Below are 21,903 nucleotides of genomic sequence, written 5' to 3'. Positions count from 1 at the left end.
GGGCCCGGGGGGGGGGGGGGGGGGGGGGGGGGGGGGCAGCACAGCCCGGACCCTCCCCCAGGGCGCCTGTGATGGGCACAGTGGGGCCCTGCTCCCTCCCAGCGCAGCGGGCAGGTGGGTTTGAACCTTCATGCCTGGCGCACCCAGGCCACGCCGCCTCTGAACTGCAATTGCATCGCCAGGGGGCTCCCAGCAAGGGCCTCACGGAAGCCTCTCAAGTTGCAGAGAAACAGGGGACCCGCTATTTACGCTCAGAGGCACCCAAGGCATTGTCACTCTGTGCACGCCAGGCACGGCGCTCAGCGGGTTCACACAGCATCTCACTGTGTCATCCCAGCGCCGTGAAGCCAGGGCTAGTGTCAGCATCTTACGGGAGAAGAGCAGGCGTGGAGCGGCGAGGGGCCCCCGTGCGATGCCCCAGGGCCTGAATCACACCCGCTGACCCACATCCCTCTTACTGGGCAGCGCGTCTGCACGTTGCTGGGGAGAAGCCAAACTAACTGCCTTTTTGGAAAGTCAGAAAGACTACCACCCCCATACCACCCCCACGAACTAACTCCCGAGCAGCAAATCAGTGCTTTGCGGCCATTGTTCGCCACAGATGCTGCCTTCCAAAATCGCTCCTCACCACGTCAGCGAACGTCCCGGAAATCAAAACAGGACTGGAGTCTAACACGTGGAGGAATAGCTTCATTCATTAATTAGTAACAGTTTAGTGCATCTTCACGCTGGGAGGAATAGCTTAGGACTAGACTTAATTTCTAGGAGTGCTCACTTCGGCAGCACATATACTAAAATCAGACTTAATTTCTATGGTCATGGAGGAAAAACGCACTCAGTTTAATTGAGGGCTTATTCAAAGGTGGCCCTAACATGCTGTCACCCCCTGTCCGGAGCCTGGGGCAGGACTGGGATGGATGCCCCCCCGGAGCAGAAATTCCCTTAGCACGCCACCTGTGAGTTCTGAGGCGACAGGACTCTGACTTGTTTGCCATTTTATTCCCAGCCCCTCCCCAGGCTCCAAGGGCCCATCCCGTAAGGTTTTATGGACTATTGTTGACCACTGTACTTAAATAGTCCGCAGGAAAATCCATTCCGCATACACGGGCCACCTAAAATGATTCTGCATGTAGAAGTCAATCAGTATTCAATGCACCAAAGGAGCTATTTCTGGGTACTTTTCCCTCCACAACTGAAAATTTTAAAACCTTATTCCGGGGTGTCCCATATGTTGTATCACTCTTCACAAGCCACCAAAACGGACCAGAAGATGTCTTTTCCTCACTCGGATAGCATGGGGGTTGTGAGGCTCAGTGAGTGAGCTTTTGATCTAGCTCACTCTTAATTAGGTTCTGCAGATTATTTGACCTGAAACCTCTGTCTCCACATCTGTGAAATGGGTATGATGATGGCCCACTTTACCTAAGACCAGGTAAATTGTATGTAAATGTGACTACCTTTGCCTCTTCGGTCATTCACAAGAAGGCATGATGGAAAACCCCCTTCGCCAGGGTGGTCCCAAGCCCTCCTCCTGGTGCTGAGTGTGCCCTGTGCCCGCATCCCTTGAGGGCTGACTGTCCTGCTGGGGGCTGCTCATGCCTTTCACCCCGTACTTCCTGGACTGGCCTGGGACCGGGCCTAGAATCCCAGGGGTCTCCTCCGCAGCCTGGAGGCTGCGACCACCTCGGGTTGAAGTTTCCAACATCTTTGAACAAAACGGTGATGATGTCTGTGATATTCTTTTTTTTTTTTTTTCATCTGTTGAGCCCAGCACTCCCTCGTCAAGAACAGCCCGGGGCCCCAGGGCATTTGCCCCGAATTCACTCTAAAGGAAGAAACCATAAAAGAGCTCCAGAAGCACCTATATGTGCATCAAAAAGGACAGATATCCCTACATTCTAGCTAAGATAGCAGTAAAATGAACAGACAATACAGACAGGGGCCCTCCAGGGCTGTGGCACAGAGAGAGGGTCAGTGGGATGCAGGTGACACATTACCTGTGAGGAGTCAATGGAAAGAACACCACCACCAGGGAGAAACCAGTGCCCCAGGCCCTTTGCACAGCCAGGGCCCAGACACAGACTCCCCTACTGAGGCTGCCACTGACCTGCGTACTCTTTCCTGGCGGGAATGCCGTGCGTTTGCCCCCGTGTGACCTCTCCTACTTCGGGGAGATGATATTCTAAGGACTTGCTTAGGCGCATCCGTTTTTAGAGGACGCTCTGCTCCAAGGCAGTTTCCCCACCCTCCTCATTTGCTCCCCCGTGAACTTGATCCTCTTATTCACCTGCGGAGAATACACTGTGTGCCGTCCCCCTGGCTCTTCCTGGAGGCGCAGCAGGACCTAAAGCATGATTATCCAAGACGACCTCGCAAGCCGGGGGGACGGCGGCCACAGTGCTGCCCACCCGCCTGGACACAGGCCCCTCCCAGACGGCAGGTGGCCCAACCCAGAGCGTTCTCATAACGTGTCAGAAATGGCAGAAGGAGAAGCCAAGTGGAACCCACCGAGCGCCCTCTGAGGAACTGGAACATTCTCCCCGGGGCCAGGAACAGCCAGCAGCAAGGAGCAGCGTGTTTCAGATCTGTCTCTGCCCGGCGGCTGGCAGCGGTGTGCCGAATGGCTACGCTGGCGTGCATGGCCATCTGTGCCCCTGTCTCCCTCGGGAGCCTGGGGGTCCGGGAGGGGGCACGGGGCCTCGCTCATCTCTGGGAAGCTGCCAGAGACGCGCACAGCTGCCGGCTGAGGAAGGGGCCATCAGAGCCCCGCTGTGGTCTCTGGCTCTGATCTCCCACTGCCCTAAGGGGAGAGTGTGCGCCCCAGGAGCGCTGCGGCCCGCTGAGCACACGGACCATGTGATCTAAGGAGAACACCTGCTCCTACAGAGGAGTCTGGGCGCAAAGCTTCCTGCCTCCTTCCCAGGGGCGCAGGCAAGATCGTTTCCTCCTGATTTCGACACCTGGAGTTGGTGGGCTCAGCACAGCTGTCGGCTGCCTGGCTTAGGACCCAGCTAGAAGGTGTCCTCTCGTGTGACTCTGAGCCTGAGGTGAACAGGGGGGAGCAGCCGGGGTTACAGCCCACGGCAGGACCCAGCTCTGGGTTCACACTCTCGACTACCTGAGACCCGGACTCAACAAGCCAAATCTCCCACTTACCCGATAGTCGGTGATAAGCCCTGGAAAAGAGGAAGAAAGAGAAAAAGGAAGCCGTCAGACACATGGTTGATTACATGCCTCTTCCTTCTCATTCTCAAGGTAAATTTCTTGTGTCCCATCTGTCACCTCCTGCACCAGACATGAGACCATGGAGGGCAGAGGCTGGGTGTTTGGGGGCGGGGGGCACTTCCCAAGGTACCAGATCCAAGGGGCTTTCCAGGACAGCAGCATTCCCGGGACAAACTGGAAATGCTGGATTACGAGTGGGCTCCCATTTGCTTCACTTTCTATGGTTACGGAAGCACAAAATCAGAGCTTTCTTCTGGTGCCCAGCAGTAAGTCGGCATTCGGAGCTTGTAAAGCCTTGCTCGTGCACTCATTCATGCATGGGAAGGTGAATTGTGATATACAGAGTGAGTAGGATAGAAGACAAGAATCTAACTTTTGGGGCGCCTAGGGGGCTTAATCTATTGAGCATCTGACTTTGGCTCGGGTCATGATCTCACAGTTTGCGGGTTCAAGCCCCATGATGGGCTCTGTGCTGACAGCTCAGAGCCTGGAGCCTGCTTCGGATTCTGTGTCTCCCTCTCTCTCTGCCCCTCCCCTGCTCATGCTATCCCTCTATCTCAAAGATAAATAAGCATTAAAAATATTAATACAAAAAAATAAAAAATAAATAAAATGAATGTCTGGTTTGTGTTCAGTCTCCCCTTGTGTCTAAAGCAGTAAAGCCAAGGACTGTCTGGAGGACAGAACAGGGGACCAAGAATCTCACACACGGGGTTTGCTACATGGTGATCTAATTACGAAAATGCACTACAGCCCCGTGTTTCTGCATCTGACCCTCTAACGTAGTCCAGACAAGGCATGGCTGTGGTTCATCAGGGTCCCCCCACTTCCCAAGTAGGAGCAACGGTTGCCTGGCCACAGCCCCGCGGAGCAGCGGGACAAGACCTGATGCAATGCACGCCCACCTCAAAGACGGCTCTGCATCCGCCGTGTAGACGGCTTTACACTATACTTGCAAGGAAATCTAAAGTGGCCGCTCATTATTGACTCTTTAACTGCCATCTGGACACACCAGGCATCTTAATTAGGGCCATAAGATGATAGGGATGGGACAACATTCAGGGCCACTGTGCTAGGTTCGACCTTAGGAGGGACCCTGAGATGGAAGCCCAGAGCCGCACACCCCGGGTCAACTCCCAGCCACTGCTCTCTGCACCACATGAAACGGGATTGTCAGACATCAGCAGCAGGGTCACCTGAAGTGACCCGGCAGGGACGCAAGACACCAGCAGACATCAAACGACAGCACCCAAAATATTCGTGGCACATAAGGAGCACTCAGTAAGAGTCTTAGAAACCCAGATGATGCCGGATGATGTCGTGTGCGAAGATGAATGGCCCTTCCTTTTAGTTTATATCACTGTGCCATCCCCTTAGCCTCTAGCCACGTGTGGCCACTGAAATCTCACTAAAATGAGATACAATTAAAAACTGAGCTCTTTGGGACACCTGGGTGGCTCCATCAGTGGAATGCCCGACTTCAGCTCAGGTCATGATCTTGAGGTTCATGAGTTCGAGCCCCACATCGGGCTCTGCGCTGCCAGCTTGTCAGCACAGAGCCTGCTTGGGATCTTCTGTCCCCCTATTTCTGCCTCCTCTGCTTGCACTCTCCCCAAAATAAATAAATAATAAGCTTTAAAAAATTTTTAAAAATATTTATTTATTTTTGAGACAGGGAGAGACAGCATGAGCAGGGGAGGGGCAGAGAAAGAGGGAGACACAGGATCTGAAGGAGGCTCCAGGCTCTGAGCTGTCGGCACAGAGCCCGATGCGGGGCTCGAACCCACGAACCGTGAGATCATGACCTGAGCCGAAGTCAGACTCCACCCAGGCACCCCAAACAAATAATAAGTTTTATGTGCCTGCTCAGTCTTTACAAGTACAGAAGATACATATGGGGTGAGCAGCTTCTAAATTTGCAAATGGCACCAAAATAAATAAATAAATAAATAACACGTGAGACTGGCAAGAAACAGGACCAGGTGACAACAGTGGCTGCACTGGGGGGTGTGGTCATGAGGACTTCCTGCTCCCCCCCCGCCCCCCCATACGCTTCGAGTTTCCAAATGTACAGTTTCTGTAATGAAAGAGTTTATCTGAAAAGCGTGTGTAACAGGTGCGGCCACTTTCCCCTGTCACCCACATTGTGACGGGGCCGTCTGCCATGTGTATAAAAAGCCATCCCCTAGTTTGGTGCTAGTTCAAGGTCTACCCCTAGCTGGAGGCACCGATGAGACAAACTCATACGACGCATGACTTAACTGCAGGGATGTACATGAGCGGCAGTCGCGCCCACCCTGCTGTCCCAGCAGAAGGACACTTGGAGCTCAGGTTCCAACGGGGCAGAGGGACGATAGTCACAAACCAGAGAGCAGGTGGCTCTCCCACTGCGTGAGAGTCACGTGCCGTGAAGGAGCCACAAGGGTGAAGGGACGGGAGGGCATTGGCCTAAGTGCAGAGACCTGGGAAGACGTCACTGAGGTCTTTTGTCCTGGACCCAGTGATGAGAGGAAGACATCCTAATGACCCCCAGGCAGGACAGCGGGCCGCTGTGGTCCTGCGAGCTGAGTGGAGCCACGGGGCAGTCGTGAGCGAGTTTTTCAATCATTAAATAAAGAAGAGACTGCTTTGTTGAACAGGAAGAACCATAAAACGCTCTAAAGAAGGTTTCATTTCAAGGAGCAGAGGGCTTAGCGACCCTGACAAATAAGCCCTTACATCCACTGGCCATTAAAGCCCAAAGCTGATTTTTGATGATCTACTTGTTAAACGCAAAATGGGACATTGTTTTTGTTGACTTAGAGAGGTTTTCCTGTTTTTTTTTTTAAGGGAAAGAATCCAAATAACTAATATTATTCATCTCTAACAGCCATAGCCAAGATCTCAATAGGAAACAGCCTTTCTATAAAAGTGGAATAAAATAATTTTTTGTCTAGAGAAGTGGGCTTTCCTCAGATGCCCTTGGCTTAAACTCATTCCAAGAATCACTTCACGGTTTAAGGGCTACATTTTGCTTTTTAACTGTCATGGCTGCAAAGAGTTTCGTCATCCAAACATGAAATATATATTTTTAAATATAAGCATTTGGAAGTTGGTCCATAATTTCACACTGTTTCAGGCCAATTCAATTTTTTAAAAACCAGACCTTATTTTTTAGGGTAGTTTTAGGTCCTGAGCAAAACGGAGCAGGTATGTAGAAACTGTGAATATCAAAGGGGTGAGGGTCTGCACTGCACCTGAGAACACCGACATTTAAAAGTCATAGTTCTAAGTGTGTTTTTAAAACTACAAAAATGGTGGGGCGCCTGGGTGGCTCAATCGGTTAAGCATCCGACTTCGGCTCAGGTCATGATCTCACGGTTTGTGGGTTCGAGCCCCGCCTCTGGCTCTGTGCTGACAGCTCGGAGCCTGGAGCCTGCTTCGGATTCTGTGCCTCCCTCTCTCTCTCTCTGCCCCTTCCCAGCTCATGGTCCGTCTCTCTGTCTTTCTCTTTCTCTCTCAAAAATAAATAAATGTTAAAAAATTAAAAAAAAAAAAAACTGCCAACATGTAGAGGAAATTAAGAAAATTCACAAGGAATGATACCATCCAGCTGTAAGCAGTATTTACATCTGGAAAGCTTTCATTCCATGCATTAAAAAAACAACTTTTGTATTGCTGGCATCATTCTTCTCAATATCCGATTCTTAGTTCTTTGATAAGAATCTCAGAGAGGGACACCTGGGGGTGCTCAGCTGGGTGAGCGTCTGACTCTTGATTTCAGCTCAGGTCATGATCCCAGGGTTGTGGGATCGAGCTTCACGTTGGGCTCTGCTCTTAGCATGGAGGCTGCTTGGGATTCTCTCTCTCTCTCTCTCTCTCTCTCAAATGAAAACAAAGGAGCTATTTTGCATTTTCTAGGAATTGTGTTGCATGACAGGTATTTCAGGAGGAGGCTCTGGAGAAATTCCTCCGGCATCTCCTCACCACCCTGAGCCCCACTGTGGCCTCGGAGCAACATCACCACCCCCAGCCCCCCCCACCCCCGCCCCGGACTCTGCAGGCATGGAGGTGGCTCACACCCTGCACGAGAGAGGGTCTGCAAGCCCAACTGACAAGAGGCACATGGCTGTGTGGATCCTGCCCTGGAGGCATCCAGGTTTCCCTTCCCTTCCAGAACCCCCAGCTCCCTCCCCAGCTCCCCACCGCCACCAGCACCCCAGCCTCCCTTCCCCCTGATGGTGTGAGTATAAGCCGATGCACATTCTCAGAGAGATAGAGGGCAATCATTCTTTTTAAAGATGCTACCCTGGAGTTGTCCGCACCAGCACTGAAAGCCGTGCCCCTGGCTCCTGCGCTGAGCTGAGCAGTTCTGGAGCGCCCCTCACCCCCAAGGCAGCCCAAGGCCCCCTCCGCACCCCCTGGACAAGACCAGGACAGCGAGAAAGCAGGAACCCCCCCCCCCCCACCCCGCGCCAAGCCTACCTGAGTCCTGATGGCTGTGCTTCAGGTAGAGAGGGTCCAGCTTAAAGGCTCCTATCAGGTCTGTCCTATTTTTCACCCTAGTTTGAGAGAACACAGGATGGGGCTTAATGAGGAAGCCGCTCGGAAGAGCCCCTGTGGCCCATCCCTCCTGGTCCCTCTTCCAGCTCGCTCAGCGCAGACCCTCCCCCGGGACCCCGCTCTGCCGGCGTGTCCCTCACCTGTGTGCCCGACACCCACAGAACGCCAGCACCTGACGGGGCGGTATAATGAAACATCAACATTTGCCTTCCATCACTGGCTCCTCGCACACAGCTGTTAGAACCCTTGGAATCTCTTGGAGGGTTAAGAATGGCTTTTGTAAGCCGAGGAGAGGACCCCCCCAAACCCCCCCGGGGAGCCTCAGGGCCCCCTGGGGGCTGGTTGCTGGGAAAACCAAGGAGATTTAAGGCTGGAACTCTGAGCCCCACCCCCAGTCTCTGGGGGGTCAGGGGAGAGGGAGGGACTAAGGCTGAATTAACCACCAATGAGCAATGATTCAATCAACTCTGCCTACGTGGCGAAGGACGCGGTTGCTGATACATCAATGTGCCGGGACAGAGCCACACCCGGGGGGGGACAGGGAGGCTCTGTGTCCTCTACACATACCCCATCCTTTGTCCTCCCCGTCCCTTCTGTCTAGCCACCCGCTCCCCACTCGTTTCCTTTATAATAAATCAGTGAATGTAAGTCAGGGGGCTCCCTGAGCGCTCTGCGCTATTCTAGCAAATTATCGAGTCTGAAGGAGTGGGGGGCTCAAGGGCACCCCAAACTTTACAGCAAGTTGGACAGAAGTGCGGGGACCCTGGGAACTTGTGGGACCACATCCCTCTCCCTGTGGGGTCTGTGGGAACTCTAGTTAGTGTCAGAACCAGTCCCCCGAGGGGACGCCCAGCTGGTGTCCGGAGAGCTGGTGAACTGGTGACAGGAGGCGAAACCCAACGGGTGAGTGTGTTTGCCCTCTGTCGGTCCAGGCCTGGCACCCGGCCACTGGCAGGCATCGCTAGCGTGGCTGAGAGTGACAAGGCGTTACCACCATGAACCATCCTCAGACTCAGCACCCGGGATGGTCCCGAGTAACTCAGGTCACAACTCCCCTCCGGGCTGGGATTTGAGGTCATCTCTCTGCCTCATCTGGACGCGTGGACACCATCTCAAAGCAATTTTATGGCAAACGGACCATTCTAGGGGCAAACTGGGGAAGAAACATCAGTCTGGCCGTACCTTGGGCTTGAAAGCAAATATCGTGTGGGTGAGTCCCTGGGAGATAAAACCAGGAAGCATGAAATAGCCCGTCCAGGATGTGGCTCACCAACGAGGAAGGACAACGAGCCCATATTTACTTAGGAAAAGTAACTGAAGTGTTATTTCTTCGAAGGGTTAAGAGGCAGACTACAACAGTAAGCAATAATAAGCTGTGCTGGCTTCGCCTCTGACCTGTGCAAGAAAACAGATTGCGCTGACCTTACGCATGGGTATGTAGGGATTTTGGTGCATCCTGGGCTGTGTACGAGGGAGCCCTGGGGGAGCTTTCTCTGGTCTCTCTGTACTGGGAAATGCTCTATGCTTAGCCTTAAAGAGGGGCAGCCAGAGAGAAAGGGGTAGAAAGGCTTCTTGCTGTCTGTAGAACTCTTGTCCTTTGTAAATGAAGATCACATTCTCCTTCCCACTGAGGCCAGCGATCACCCAGGAGCCTGTGTCTTTTATTCAAAACATTTGCGCGGTGTTAAAGCCATGCAAAACGGTGTAAATAATAATATATCCAGCTCACTGCTTGTGACACAAAACCCCTGCACTGTTGAATCTGCGACTGCCTACCCTCGCCATCCCAGGGGGAGGCTACATAGCAGCATGTCTGTCCACCACTCCCAGAGAGCTCTACAGAACTTTCTGTTCAAATGCCTTCATCCCCTAGGGTATTGTTTGGCACGTTTCTAAGTGTAACACAAACCTGAGTTGCTTAAAGATAAATCACATCATGGAGCGCCTGGTTGGCTCCGCCAGTTAAGTGTCTGGCTCTTGATTTCGGCTCACGTCATGATCTCACGGTTGGTGAGTTCGAACCCTGCATCAGGCTCCATGCTGAGAGTGCAGAGCCTGCTTGGGATTCTCTCTCTCCCCATCTCTCTCCCCTCCCCCGCTCACCCTGTCTCCATCTCTCTCAAAAATAAATAAATAAATCTCCCTTCTGGGGGAGAGGAAGAGAGAGAGAGAGAGAGAGAGAGAGAGAGAATCTCAAGCAGGCTTCACACTATCAGCACCAAGCTGGACATGGGGCTCAAACTCAGGAACCATGAGATCATGACCCGAGCTGAAGTCAAGAGCCAGATACATAACCGACTGAGCCACCCAAGTGTCCCTGTTGTGCTCTTTTAATACTTTAATTGAAGATTTTTTTTTTTATTGTGGTCACATCTTCTGACAATCTTGGGAGTTTTATGGCTTCCATTCTAACCCTTACGTTTCCTTCCTTATGTCTCTTACTATGCAGGCTAGAAGAATAGATGTTGAACAGAACAAGAATTATAGGAATCCTTACTTTTCCAGGACCTTAAAGGGAGAGCTTCTAATACATCACCATAAGAATAGGCTTACTGGATGGCTCAGTCGGTTAAGTGTCTGACTCTTGATTTTGGCTCAGGTCATGATCTCAGAGTCTGTGAGGTTGATCCGGGTGTGGAGCCTGCTTGGGATTCTTTCTCTCTCTCTTTCTCTCAAAATAAATAAATAAACATAAGAAAAAAGAATATGTTTCCTGTAATCTTTTTTATAGATATCTTCATCAGATTGAGAAAGTTCCCTTCTGTTCCTATTTTACTAAAGATTTTTGTTTTGCGGGGATGTAGAATTTCACCTGATGCCTTTTCTGCATCTAATGCAATGACTCTTCCCTCCTTGACTCTTCACAGGGCAACTGACATTTCAAAACCTTCTAATATCTGTAAACTACCCCAGAATAGCTGGATTAAACACTGACCAAAAACAGTTTTGGTCATAATATATTATCTTGTATTCCTTAAACATCATAGAATTTTATATGCTAATATTTGACTTCAAAATTTTCACATCTAAATTTGTGAGCAAAGCAAACTGCTTTTCTTTCTTTGTTTTCTTTCTCTGCGCTTTTTTTCCCCTCAGCCTCTCATCTGATTTTGGAATCCAAGGTGGCCCGAACTCATGATTATGACACCAGGAATGTGCCCTTCTTGCTGTTTTCTGTGAAGTACATTTATGATCAGACTGATACATAGCTTGACAGCCTGGTTGAGTTTGCTGTTAGGAGAATTTGGATGCTTTTGTTGTGTGAAAAATTTAACTTCTGACAATTATTTAATAACTATATCGAATAAAGCTATGTTAAAGTAGCTGTATGTAATTGTCTTTAATAGCTGTAAGATTGGGGGGGCTTTTTATTTATTCTGGATTCGGTTTTGCTCATATACTTTATGTGGCTATTGACTGTGGACATTCGTAGGCAACGTTGGGCATGATATTTGACATTGTTGCAAAAGGAAGGCTATTTAGGGGCGCCTAGGTGGCTCAAGTTGGTTGAGTGCCCAACTCCTGATTTCAGCTCAGGTCATGATCCCAGGGTTGGGAGATCAAGCCCCGTATCAGGCTCCATGCTGAGCGTGGAGCCTGCTTTGGGTTCTCTCTCCCCTCCTTCCCCCCTCCCCTGATCATGCACTCTCTCCTTCTCTCTAAAATGAAATAAAATAAAAATAAATAAATACAAGAGAGCTTCTTGGTTAAAAAGACAAAAAAAAAAAAAAAAAAAAGGAAGGTTGGGGCATCCGGGTGTCTCAGTCAAGCATCCAGCTTATGGTTTCAGCTCAGGTCATGATCTCACAGTTTGTGAGTTCGAGCCCTGTATTGGGCTCTCTGCTATGAGCACAAAGCCCACTTTGGATCCTCTGTCTCCCTCTCTCTTGCTGCCCCTCCTCTGTGCTTGATCTCTCAAAAATAAACACTTAAAAAATTTTTTAAGGGGCAACTGGGTGATTCAGTGGGCTAAGTGTCCAACTTCAGCTCAGGTCATGATCTCACGGTTTGTGAGTTCGAGCCCCATGTCGGCCTCTGTGCTGACAGCTCAGAGCCTGGAGCCTGCCTCAGATTCTGTGGCTCCCCCTCTCTCTGCTCCTCCGCACCCTCTTTCTCTTTCTTTCAAAAATAAATATACATTTAAAAAGTTTTTAAAATGGTTTCTAAAAAGGAAGGCTATTTAAACCGACAGATATGTGCGAGCACACACACACACCTGCACACTCCCTTGCACACACGCATACTCGGGCACACGTGGCACACGCAGAACTGGCCTGTGAAGGCAGCCATGTCACTTCCTGCTGAATGGGACTCATGGGAGACAGAAACTGTCTCCATGTCACCAGACGCATTCCTGAGAGAGGGTCCTATGGGATGAGGGAAGGGGACATCATCTGTCTCTAAACCTACCGTACTGCATAAGGCTCAGGGAATGAGGGCTCATGTTATATCCTGGTGCCAGCCGGTGACTGAGAAAAGCTTTCAAGATGTGAAAGGGCACCAAAGTGCAAAGAAATCAAAAAGACACATAGAAAATGGCGCACTAAAGCTTCTAAAGTCTTCCCAGAACTAGAGTGACTGATGATCTTCCGAAGACCCTGAATTTCAGAAGAAACCCGGTGTAACAGAAGTGTGCAAAAGCTATAAAACTATTTGTGATAAAATTTAACTTTTATTTGCCAAAGACATCAAGCGTCCTTTTAGAGCTAGAGTAAAACACGTCCCGGTGAATCCAAGGCTTGCTCTGGAGAAAAATCTGATGTTAAAGAGATAGTGAGGTCTGAGCAGAGTGGCTCATATTTACATATAAAAGACTCAAAACACCAAATGAACAATAAAAAAATGTATGAACAGAATAATGAAATCATTATGAAGTGTATTCACCACACTTGTAATGACTTCCAGGTCTTAGAAACTCCAATTATCTTGTCCATTTCAATATTTAGAGAAAATAACCAATGCATTTACTTTAAATTACAGACTAACCATTGGTAAAATTTCATTAAACAAAAAAGAAACTCTTCCGATTTTAAGGACTACAAAACAGCCAGTGAGAGCAATCCAGGAAAAAAAAAAACCATTTATATATCTTACTTGTCATCTGAGCAAAAAATTTAAATACATCTATAAAAAAATTCACAATTTAGGATGATTTGTTTGTTTGCTTTTGACTCATGGGGGGGTCTAAAGGGATGCCTGTCCCTTTCGAAATCTGGTTTTTACGGGCCTCACTAACCCTAACCCTAACCCTAACCTGTATTCTATTGTGTTGATACCTCATTTTGCTGCAATAACGTCTTAGAATAGCAAAACATATATATTTGAGTCCATGGATGTTCAGGACAGTCTGCAGAAGGTTCTGAGCAGATTCTCAGCCTTCATTGTCTGCCCGCTGGCTGTCACCAGGTTGCCCAAGAACACGCGGGACCGCCCACCTCGGAGCAGGACCGCCCACCTCGGAGCGGGACCGCCCACCTCGGCGCGGGACCGCCCACCTCGGCGCGGGACCGCCCACCTCGGAGAGGGACCGCCCACCTCGGAGAGGGACCGCCCACCTCGGCGCGGGACCGCCCACCTCGGAGCGGGACCGCCCACCTCGGAGAGGGACCGCCCACCTCGGAACAGGGCGGAGAGTGTGCTCAGGTGGGCAAACAGGGGAGGGAGGCTTCAGTCCACCTCTTCCTGTTGGCCTTGGGCTGTCCCTGCCTGGGCTAAAATCTAGGACTATTTTCGAAAGTGGGATCAACTTGAACAAAATTGGAAACACGATGGGGCCCGATTTTGCCTCATTCACACCAAAAACCCAGCACTCGTCTCCAATTTCTTCTGATTCCACCTAAACAATTCTAATGCCTCTTATTTATGAGATATGTTTGTAAAATGCGTGTCCACTTTCCTGCATGGATTTTTTTTTTTAAGATCTAGCATCCTTTATTTGATTTTTTGTGTGTTGTTTTTCATTGTTTCATTTTTCTTTTCTTTTTTTTTAATAGTTTATTGTCAAGTTGGTTTCCATACAACACCCAGTGCTCATCCCCACAAGTGCCCCCCTCCGTGCCCATCCCCCCTCCCCCCCACCCCCATCAGCCCTCAGTTTGTTCTCAGCATTCAAGAGTCTCTCATGGTTTGCCTCTCCCCCTTTCCCCCACCATTTCCCCCCTTCTTCTCCCCCNTCCCCCACCATTTCCGCCCTTCTTCTCCCCCTTGGTCCTCCGTCAAGTTCCTCCTAATCCTCCTATACGTGCAAACATATGATATTTGTCCTTCTCTGCCTGACTTATTTCGCTCAGCATAACACCCTCAAGGTCCATCCATGTTGCTACACATGGCCAGATTTCATTGTTTCTCATTGCCACGTAGTATTTCATGGTATAGAGAAACCACATCTTCTTGATCCATTCATCACGTCCACTCTGTCAGGCTTCCCTTGACGGGCTGGTGCCTGAACTGGACAGGATGCTCTTGTTACATCTGCTCCTGAGTGACCCCGGCAGCCTGGTCACACCCGTGAGGGGTTCGGACCCTTCCCACCCTTGCCGCTGATGGAGCTGTCTTCTCTTGTCCTTCATTGCCTTGCTGGCTCTTTGGACCCAGGGGCAGGTTGCCACATTATTACATTCATTCCTATGGCATCTCAGCGTTTGGTCACAGGTCATGGCCCCAAGTGCTTTTGGTCCCTCGTAGCCTGTTTCCCCATGTGTGAGAGGTGGCTGCGATGCCACGGAGCTCCAGTGATTTATGTCAGAGAAAGGGTGCTGAGGGCTGCCCACCCTAAACACTTATCTGATATTATTATTTTCCCCAGGTAATGAGTAAAACACCTGGGCACACTGTGAGCCCCTACAGCCGCCACCTCCTGGCAGCCCTCCTGGTTCCCCTCACTTTACCCCCCACAACCGTCCAGCCTTTTTGTCTGGCTTTCTTGGCCCGCTGCCTCACTGACAGCTTAAGGACCCTGTGTGCTCCTGAATCAGCTCACACCAAGGCCACCACCCCTCCCTAAACAAAGGCGGCAGGGCCCCTACCGGCTCCGTGTTGGCTCTGTGCCCACAAGCCACAATCTGACCAAACACACCAGCAGAACAGAATTACATCTCAGTCCCAATTAAAGCTCAAAAAGACGGGCTTCGCGGACTCACCATATGAACCATTCTTCAAGCATTCCGCTTAAAATAGACAAACACGGCCACAAGAGCACGAAAGAATACTAAGATTCATAAGAGCTATAGCTTAGATAGATCCTTACTCGTATTTCGGACGAAGCCACATCTAGAATGGGCCCACCATGGGGCTGTAAAATCACGCATCAAAGCCTGGGTCAAAGGTTGACGAAAAGAATTGATTTGAACCGATTTTTCAGTAAAGCACTGAAATTGTAGTTTCGTCTTACGACAAACTAGTCAAAGGGCACACTGGTCGCTCAGTAAACCAGAAGAACAGAGTTCAGTTGGGTCAGGGGAGAAGTGTTTTCTTCACCCCTCCACGGTGAGAAACCATTCAATTACATGCCGAATCATTCTGCACAAAATTCATGCAAAGCCCCTCTGGTCAGAAGGCTGATTAACCTCCTTCTTAGCGTAATGAACGTAGCAGAGCCATTACCCAGTGTTCCCACACCGCTCCCAGTGACTGCTATTTCTTTCAACATCATCTACATGATGGAATATCACCCACTTTCACCTCTGAATTCTTTTTCTTGCTCTAAATAGAACCAACACGACTATGGCACCGCTATTAAGAATGTTCTGGGAGGGGCGCCTGGGTGGCTTAGTAGGTTAAGCGTCCGACTTTCGCTCAGGTCATGATCTCGTGGTTCGTGGGTTCGAGCCCCGCGTCGGGCTCTGTGCTGACAGCCAGCTCAGAGCCTAGAGCCTGTTTCAGTCTGTGACTCCCTCTCTCTCTGACCCTCCCCTGCTCACGCTGTCTCTCTCTCTCTCTCTCCTAGAAATAAATAAAACATTAAAAAAAAAAAAAGGATGTTCTGGGAATCTCGTGGAGAAAAGGATTACTTTTCCTTTTCCTTAGCAAATGCTTTTAAGCCCTCAGACTCATTAACCGTCTATGAATAATGACACCGAAGCCACCGAATTAGAAATATGTCCTGAAATGTCCTTGCATTTTTGATAACGGTTTGGTACTGTTTGGTAGATCAAACTACAGACTTTCTCTGTATTAACCTTCTGTCCTTGTGCTAACAGCTGCACTAGTATGTTCTTGCCAACAGCTCACAATCAGGTAAGATTGGCCAGGAATTCCACCCATGGGTCAGAAGGGAAGCAGCAGTGAGCAGGGGATACATGAGATGGCCCAGCGATGGCGTCCTCCTCACCTGCCATGTTGCTTTCCTACAAAGCCACATGTGGAAAGTGCGGTGTGCACGGGATGACTGACACATAGCTGACAGGGAAACTTACCACATGGAGGAGCAGTCGAAATTCACCAACAGCCATTTGTGGGGATTGAAGTTAAATGAATCTGCAAACTGCCGAGGAGCAGCAATAACAAAAAGAAGATATTTCCGTTACTAAGGTCTAGTTGTACAACAGGACTCCGAACGCAGTAATTCACAGCTGGGAGGGTCTGGGCTCCGGAACCCGCTTGGGCACCCCCCACCCTCCACTGACCTCTCTGCACCACTTCATGTTCATGTTCAAGTGGGAACAACAAATCGCAGCTCAGGTGCTAAGGAGCTGACTGTGGGCTGATGCACAACGTGGGGAGGGCAGCTTTCAAGTCAGGCACTTGGGGTTGGATCCCAGCTCAACAGCTGACTCCGTGTGCACGGGAACGGGCATGTCTGTTTTATGGAGAGATGGTGGCATCCCAGCCACGAATTCCTCAGCCCAGCTCCTAGCATGGGATAAACTCTCCAGGTCGAATGCTGTGCTTGCTGTGATTGTTGGCTGATTGGCAAGCATTGGGGAGCCCACCAGGCGCTCTGTCTCTCCTCGGGACATGGTGCCAGGCACCCAGATGTCCCGAAAGTGTCTGCATGAAGAGTGACAGGAAGGATCTCATTCTTTTTAGGACAGAAAGAGCCTTGGACTAAGAGTCCCAGACTCTGGCCTCAGTGCTTCCACATTAGGCTGAGGGCCCTTGGTGCGATAACTCTACGAGAATTTATAAACGAGGGATGAAAATGAGACAATCTAGAACCTTCCTATGAACACTCCCTTTCATTTACGTGGTAATCCTAATTTGGTGTGGGGCCATCACATCTGAAACAAGGGAGGCATTTCAAGGACCTTGGATCATTCGAAATATGCCGACTCCCAACACGAAATCTGAAAACAACCCCAAGAAAGGACGCAGAGAGTTGCTGTGCCCTGTGAAGATGCCTGTCCCCAGCAGGAATGGGACACAAGTCACATTCTGGGGGCTCTCCTGCTCTGAAATGCAAGAGCTCCAACTCACTTTTAATGGGGAAACTCACAGTTCGACTTTTCCTCATAAAATGAGACGGTACACTTTCAAACGTGCTTGGTCTGTAGTCATATTAAATATATCTACCAGGGCGCCTGGGGGACTCAGTCAGCTGAGCATCTGACTCTTGATTTCAGCTCAGGTCATGATCCCGGGGTCATGGGATAGAGCTCTGAGTCGGACTCCATGCTGAGCATAGAACCTGCTTGGGATTCTCTCTCTCTCTCTCTCTCTCTCTCTCTCTCTCTCTCTCCCTCCCTTCCCCCTCCCTCTCCCTGTTCTTGTGTGTGTGCATGTGCATGAGCCTGTGCTCTCTCTCTCCCTTTTTCTCCCTCAAATATGAATGAATGAATGCATGAATGAATGAAATGTATCTACCTTTCAAACGATGAGACTATTTGGAATAACCGGAATATTAATTCAGATGTGCTCTGTCAGGAAATTGTATCGATCTGGCCTATGAAACACTTTCTGCCAGCAGCTTGCTCAACACCACCATGAAATGGCAAAGTTCTCGGAATAACATATGTCATCACGACCAACGGGAGGGTGAAAACTACAGTAATCAGGATCACCGCAATTTTTATTTCACGGGTTAGTTCTTTCTCCAACGCTAATGCAATCACCAACTCTTCCTGCGCACCTAAACATCTCTGTCTCTGTTTTTAAAGGCAATGTCCGAGTTCATCGATTTCAGGGGCTGCCATATCTCCAATCAGAAAATACGATTTCAACCACCAAGGCTGGCCCAGGAGGGCGCTCTGTGTTTTCACTGAGCTACCGTAAGTGGCGAGTTCTCACATCCTTCCACATGTGTGCCCAGGGTGATGCACAGATCTGGGTGCAGCCAGAGGCCCAGGGACACAGCCACGTGGATAAATCCCCCAGCGGAAGCAGAGATAAAGGCAGCAGCAGAGATAAAGGTCCCCGTCTGGCTGACTCCCCTCACAGGCAGCTGAAATCTCCCCCAGCCGCTGGCCTCTTCTCTGTTTTCGATGAGCCCTGGGGAGGCAGTGAGGGTGCCAGGGGCCAGGTGGGTGCCGCCCCACCGGGGAGATGTCTGCTCAGCTGCGTCAACCCCCACCAGTGGGGGAGAGGTAGGGAGGACTTTCATTTCCTTCCAGGTTTCAATAAAAGTGATTTGGAGAGAGAGACGGGAAATAACGACAGGTTTCATTTGTTGATAAAAGGAGACAAAATGTGAAAGAGGAGCTTTGTTTGCCGAGAACGTTATTAGGTTATTAGCTCCCTCCCGGAGGGGCCGGTCTGTTTACTCATCTTTCATTACCCAAGTGCTGTGTGCTCTTTCTGCTGGCGGAGAGAAGGGCTCTTATCTCGGGCTAGGGACCCACAGGATATTGCAGCTCCCTTATCTGACCAGCTGAGCAGGGCTGAGCAGGAAGGCCCTCGCTGGGCGAAGAACAATGCAGGAGACATGGAAGTGACTCAGTGTCGGGCATGAAATCGTGTCTGCCGCTGGCTGATAGGATCTCGCTAGAGGGCCCAGCGCCTCGGTGGCCTGACAGTTGGCCACCCCCTGTACTACCCCTCATGAAAGCCAAAACCCCAACTCCTGGGTTCATGGGGAAGAGAAACACCAAAGGGGGAAGAGGTTGTGCAATCCCCAATGATCGCTTTGCCCTCTGTCCCTTGAGGCTGCGGGGACAGACCCCCAGTGATGTGGACCGTCTCTGTAATGCGAGGTATGGAGACGGTGGAGAGGTTTGTTTCTCGTTCCCCGGCACCAAACAGCCACAAGACCAGCTACAGGCAGTGAATGGCAGAGAGGGGGTGCCAACATCGTTTCAGAATTTCTCATAAGCCGCAACGCCCCGCCCCAATACTCATGGGGGCCTTTGGAAGCCCCACGTGCCACTCCCTCCCCAGGAGGAATCTGAGGTCTGGCATGTACCGAGTGATCAATAAGCAATTATAGAGCAAGTGAGTCAATAACAAAAGTGATGCGAAGGAGGTGGAAACCAGAACCCCGCTTCCTTCATCGGTAATAAGGGGGTTTCTTTTCTAAGATGGGGACATCGGTATTCTGTACACGACACCCACTCTTCTGGTATTATGGCAACGTGAGAATCCAAATTAGTAATTAGCAAACAAATGGGCAGCACGGCCGAGAGCGGAGAGGGGTCTGGAGGGACCGTCTGTGCAGCCACAGTGAAAAGTAATAACGGAATCTAACTCCCACACCCCCCTCGCTGTGCGCCAGACGCTGGTTTCTAAGCCCTTTCAATGTGATTAACTCCTGATACTTACAACACCCCCTCACAGCAGGTACCGCTGCTAAATCCACTCTGTGGGGTGTAGAGAGGGTACTAACGTGCCCAGGGACAAGCTAGTTGTAGGGTAAGGCTGAGGATTCACGCAGTCACTAATGCCAAAGACCAGGCCCTTAATCCCTGCACTGCGCGTGGCCCCGGGGTTCAGGAAACCAGTGCCTCTGAGCACAGAGCCAATGCTGTGGCTCCACCGACTCACTATCCCCTTGCCCTGGATTCCCTGCAACGTCGCTCTCTCTGGACCCTTGATCGCATCTATAGCCACGTTCCTGGACAAGAGGAACGTTGCGTCTCTGAGCTCGTGAAGTCCTCCCTGAGTCTGAAATAACACATCCGAGCACATCCATAGTGTCATGTCTTTGCCTCAAGTCGGTACCACGTTACCCTCTGCAGCAGAGTGCTGGCCGATAGCTTTGCTTACTGGTTCTCAAAAGCAGCAGGTGTTTTGGCGGGCATTACAAGCCACATTTTAACAACTTCCAAAAGTGGCAAAAGATATCTAAACACATCTGCCATTTTGCTTGTTCAATACCTGTTCACATCAATACTATGCTCGGTCCCATGGTCAGAATAGACTACCATATTGAACCAGATCGAAGAGGAATGTAGGATGGCTTTATAAATTACTTTTTTAAAAATTTTTTAATGTTCATTTATTTGGGGGGGGCGGAGGGGCAGAGAGAGGGAGACAGAATCGGAAGTAGGCTCCAGGCTCTGAGCTGTCAGCACAGAGCCCAACCGGGGCTCAAACCCACAAACCATGAGATCATGACCTGAGCTGAAGTCAGATGCTTCACCAACGGAGCCACCCAGGCACCCCTATAAATTACTTCTTGATCTGAAATGCACTGAGCTTTGATTTTCTTCCTAAATATTTCCCCACAGTGTTATAAGCTAACATTTATCCTGTCATGAGAACCCAGCCCAGGATCTGTGCAGACTGAAAAATGGCTGTAAACGTCCGGTGTATTTCGAGAAGACTGGTTGTAGGGGCTGGGAAGATTCTCCACCCCCATCACAAGGAAGTCTAATTTCTGAGGATCATAGAATGTGTTTGGAAGTTGTTCGCTGAAACAAACCCCAGCAATGAAAAACGGAGCGTCACATCCTTGCAAGGGGAAGTCACTGATAATGTAGCACATTTAAACAGCGATTGTCTTAAAAGTGAAGAACACACCTACCTCTACTCCGTTCAGAAGATGCCGGAACTCAGGGCAGATGAAGGAGCTGCCCGCGTAGGCAGCATCGATGTGCAACCACATGTTTTCCTTGTTACCTGAAATCCAGAGGTGGCCCGTGAGTTCCCCAATGGATGCCCTTATCACAGGGGACTGACAGCATACTGCGTACGGTCTACCAACAGCATTTGCTGGCCCGACTGTGGACCCTAACTGGCTCCTTGAGTCTGAAGGCAATGAAGCTGAGGGTGGAGGTCGTGAACTGGCCCCACACAGTCGTCTCACAGACGAGGTGCTCAGTGACTGTGTGCAAAGGGAGGGAAATGGGACCCGCTGCCTTGCTTGACTTGAAGGTCAATGCTCTTGGTCTAAGGGATCAGCCCGCCCTACCCCTCGAGGCTCCTTTATTACAGTTATACCTCCTTTCTCTGTCTTCCACCATCTCATCCACTGGGAACTTGCTCCCCATTCTCCTGGATTGCCGGTCCTAAAGTCTGTCCCCACAAAGTCTTCAGGGCAGAGCTGGGTCCGCAGACCCAGTGACCTCTCTCCACCCCACTCCATCCCCACACAAAGCAGGCTCGTTTGTTTTAGGCTCTCTGCAACCCTCCCCGGCTCCTCTGGGGTACCATTTATGCTTTCTAACCGCAGAATAGCCTCGCAGGAAGGGACTTCATGGTACTTTGCAGGGGTAATAGTGTCCTGATTAAACTTGCTCCCTCAACGGGGACTAGGTGGCTTCAATCTCTGCCTGCAGCCATCCAGCAGGCCTGTCTATGGTCTTAAGTCCCTTCCAGCTCATTCTCCTCCCAGACAAATGGGCATGAAAATCACACCCATGACCTGAGGGACAGACAAGATACCATCTGTAACTGCCTATTATGATACCTAGTCGAGGGTTCATAAGAAATAAGGGCGATCGTCGCGATGAGTCCTTCACGTGTGCTGGGCACTTAGCACATCACAGAATAGGTAACCATGAAAGGCTGAGGCGTCTCGATGGGAAGCAGGCACCTTGCCCAGACTGGGTCAGGGCCCTGCCCATGAGACTCAGGCAGCCCCTGCCAAATGCATTTGTGCCAAGTGAGGGATGCAACATTCACTTTTTCATGCGTGATGCTCACTAACCACATCCGATGCCGCGAGGAGTGACAGCTAGTTCTGAGCTCTGTGGCTCCGAGTTCTAAGAGGCGTTTCAAAACCTTGATTCCATCTGAGCTTCAGGATTGGAGGGATTAGAGAGA

At 50.3% G+C, this 21,903-nt stretch overlaps 1 protein-coding gene across 1 annotated transcript in view; it reads right to left on the bottom strand.

The window, feature by feature from the left end:
- Nucleotides 1-21,903, bottom strand: part of DDC (dopa decarboxylase) — a 62,966-nt gene that overhangs the window by 12,099 nt on the left and 28,964 nt on the right. Inside the window, exons 7-10 of the mRNA XM_039235662.1 lie at nucleotides 20,663-20,757; nucleotides 16,182-16,249; nucleotides 7,690-7,766; nucleotides 3,157-3,176 (exon numbers count right to left, since the gene is read on the bottom strand). Of these exons, the coding sequence (XP_039091593.1) occupies nucleotides 3,157-3,176; nucleotides 7,690-7,766; nucleotides 16,182-16,249; nucleotides 20,663-20,757 (260 nt within the window). The remainder of the gene's footprint in view (nucleotides 1-3,156; nucleotides 3,177-7,689; nucleotides 7,767-16,181; nucleotides 16,250-20,662; nucleotides 20,758-21,903) is intronic.

This window comes from Hyaena hyaena, unplaced genomic scaffold (assembly GCF_003009895.1).
Source record: "Hyaena hyaena isolate Hyena2069 unplaced genomic scaffold, ASM300989v1 scaffold_101, whole genome shotgun sequence".
Classification (NCBI taxonomy): domain Eukaryota; kingdom Metazoa; phylum Chordata; class Mammalia; order Carnivora; family Hyaenidae; genus Hyaena; species Hyaena hyaena.
This window is presented reverse-complemented; position numbering and strand designations above follow the sequence as displayed.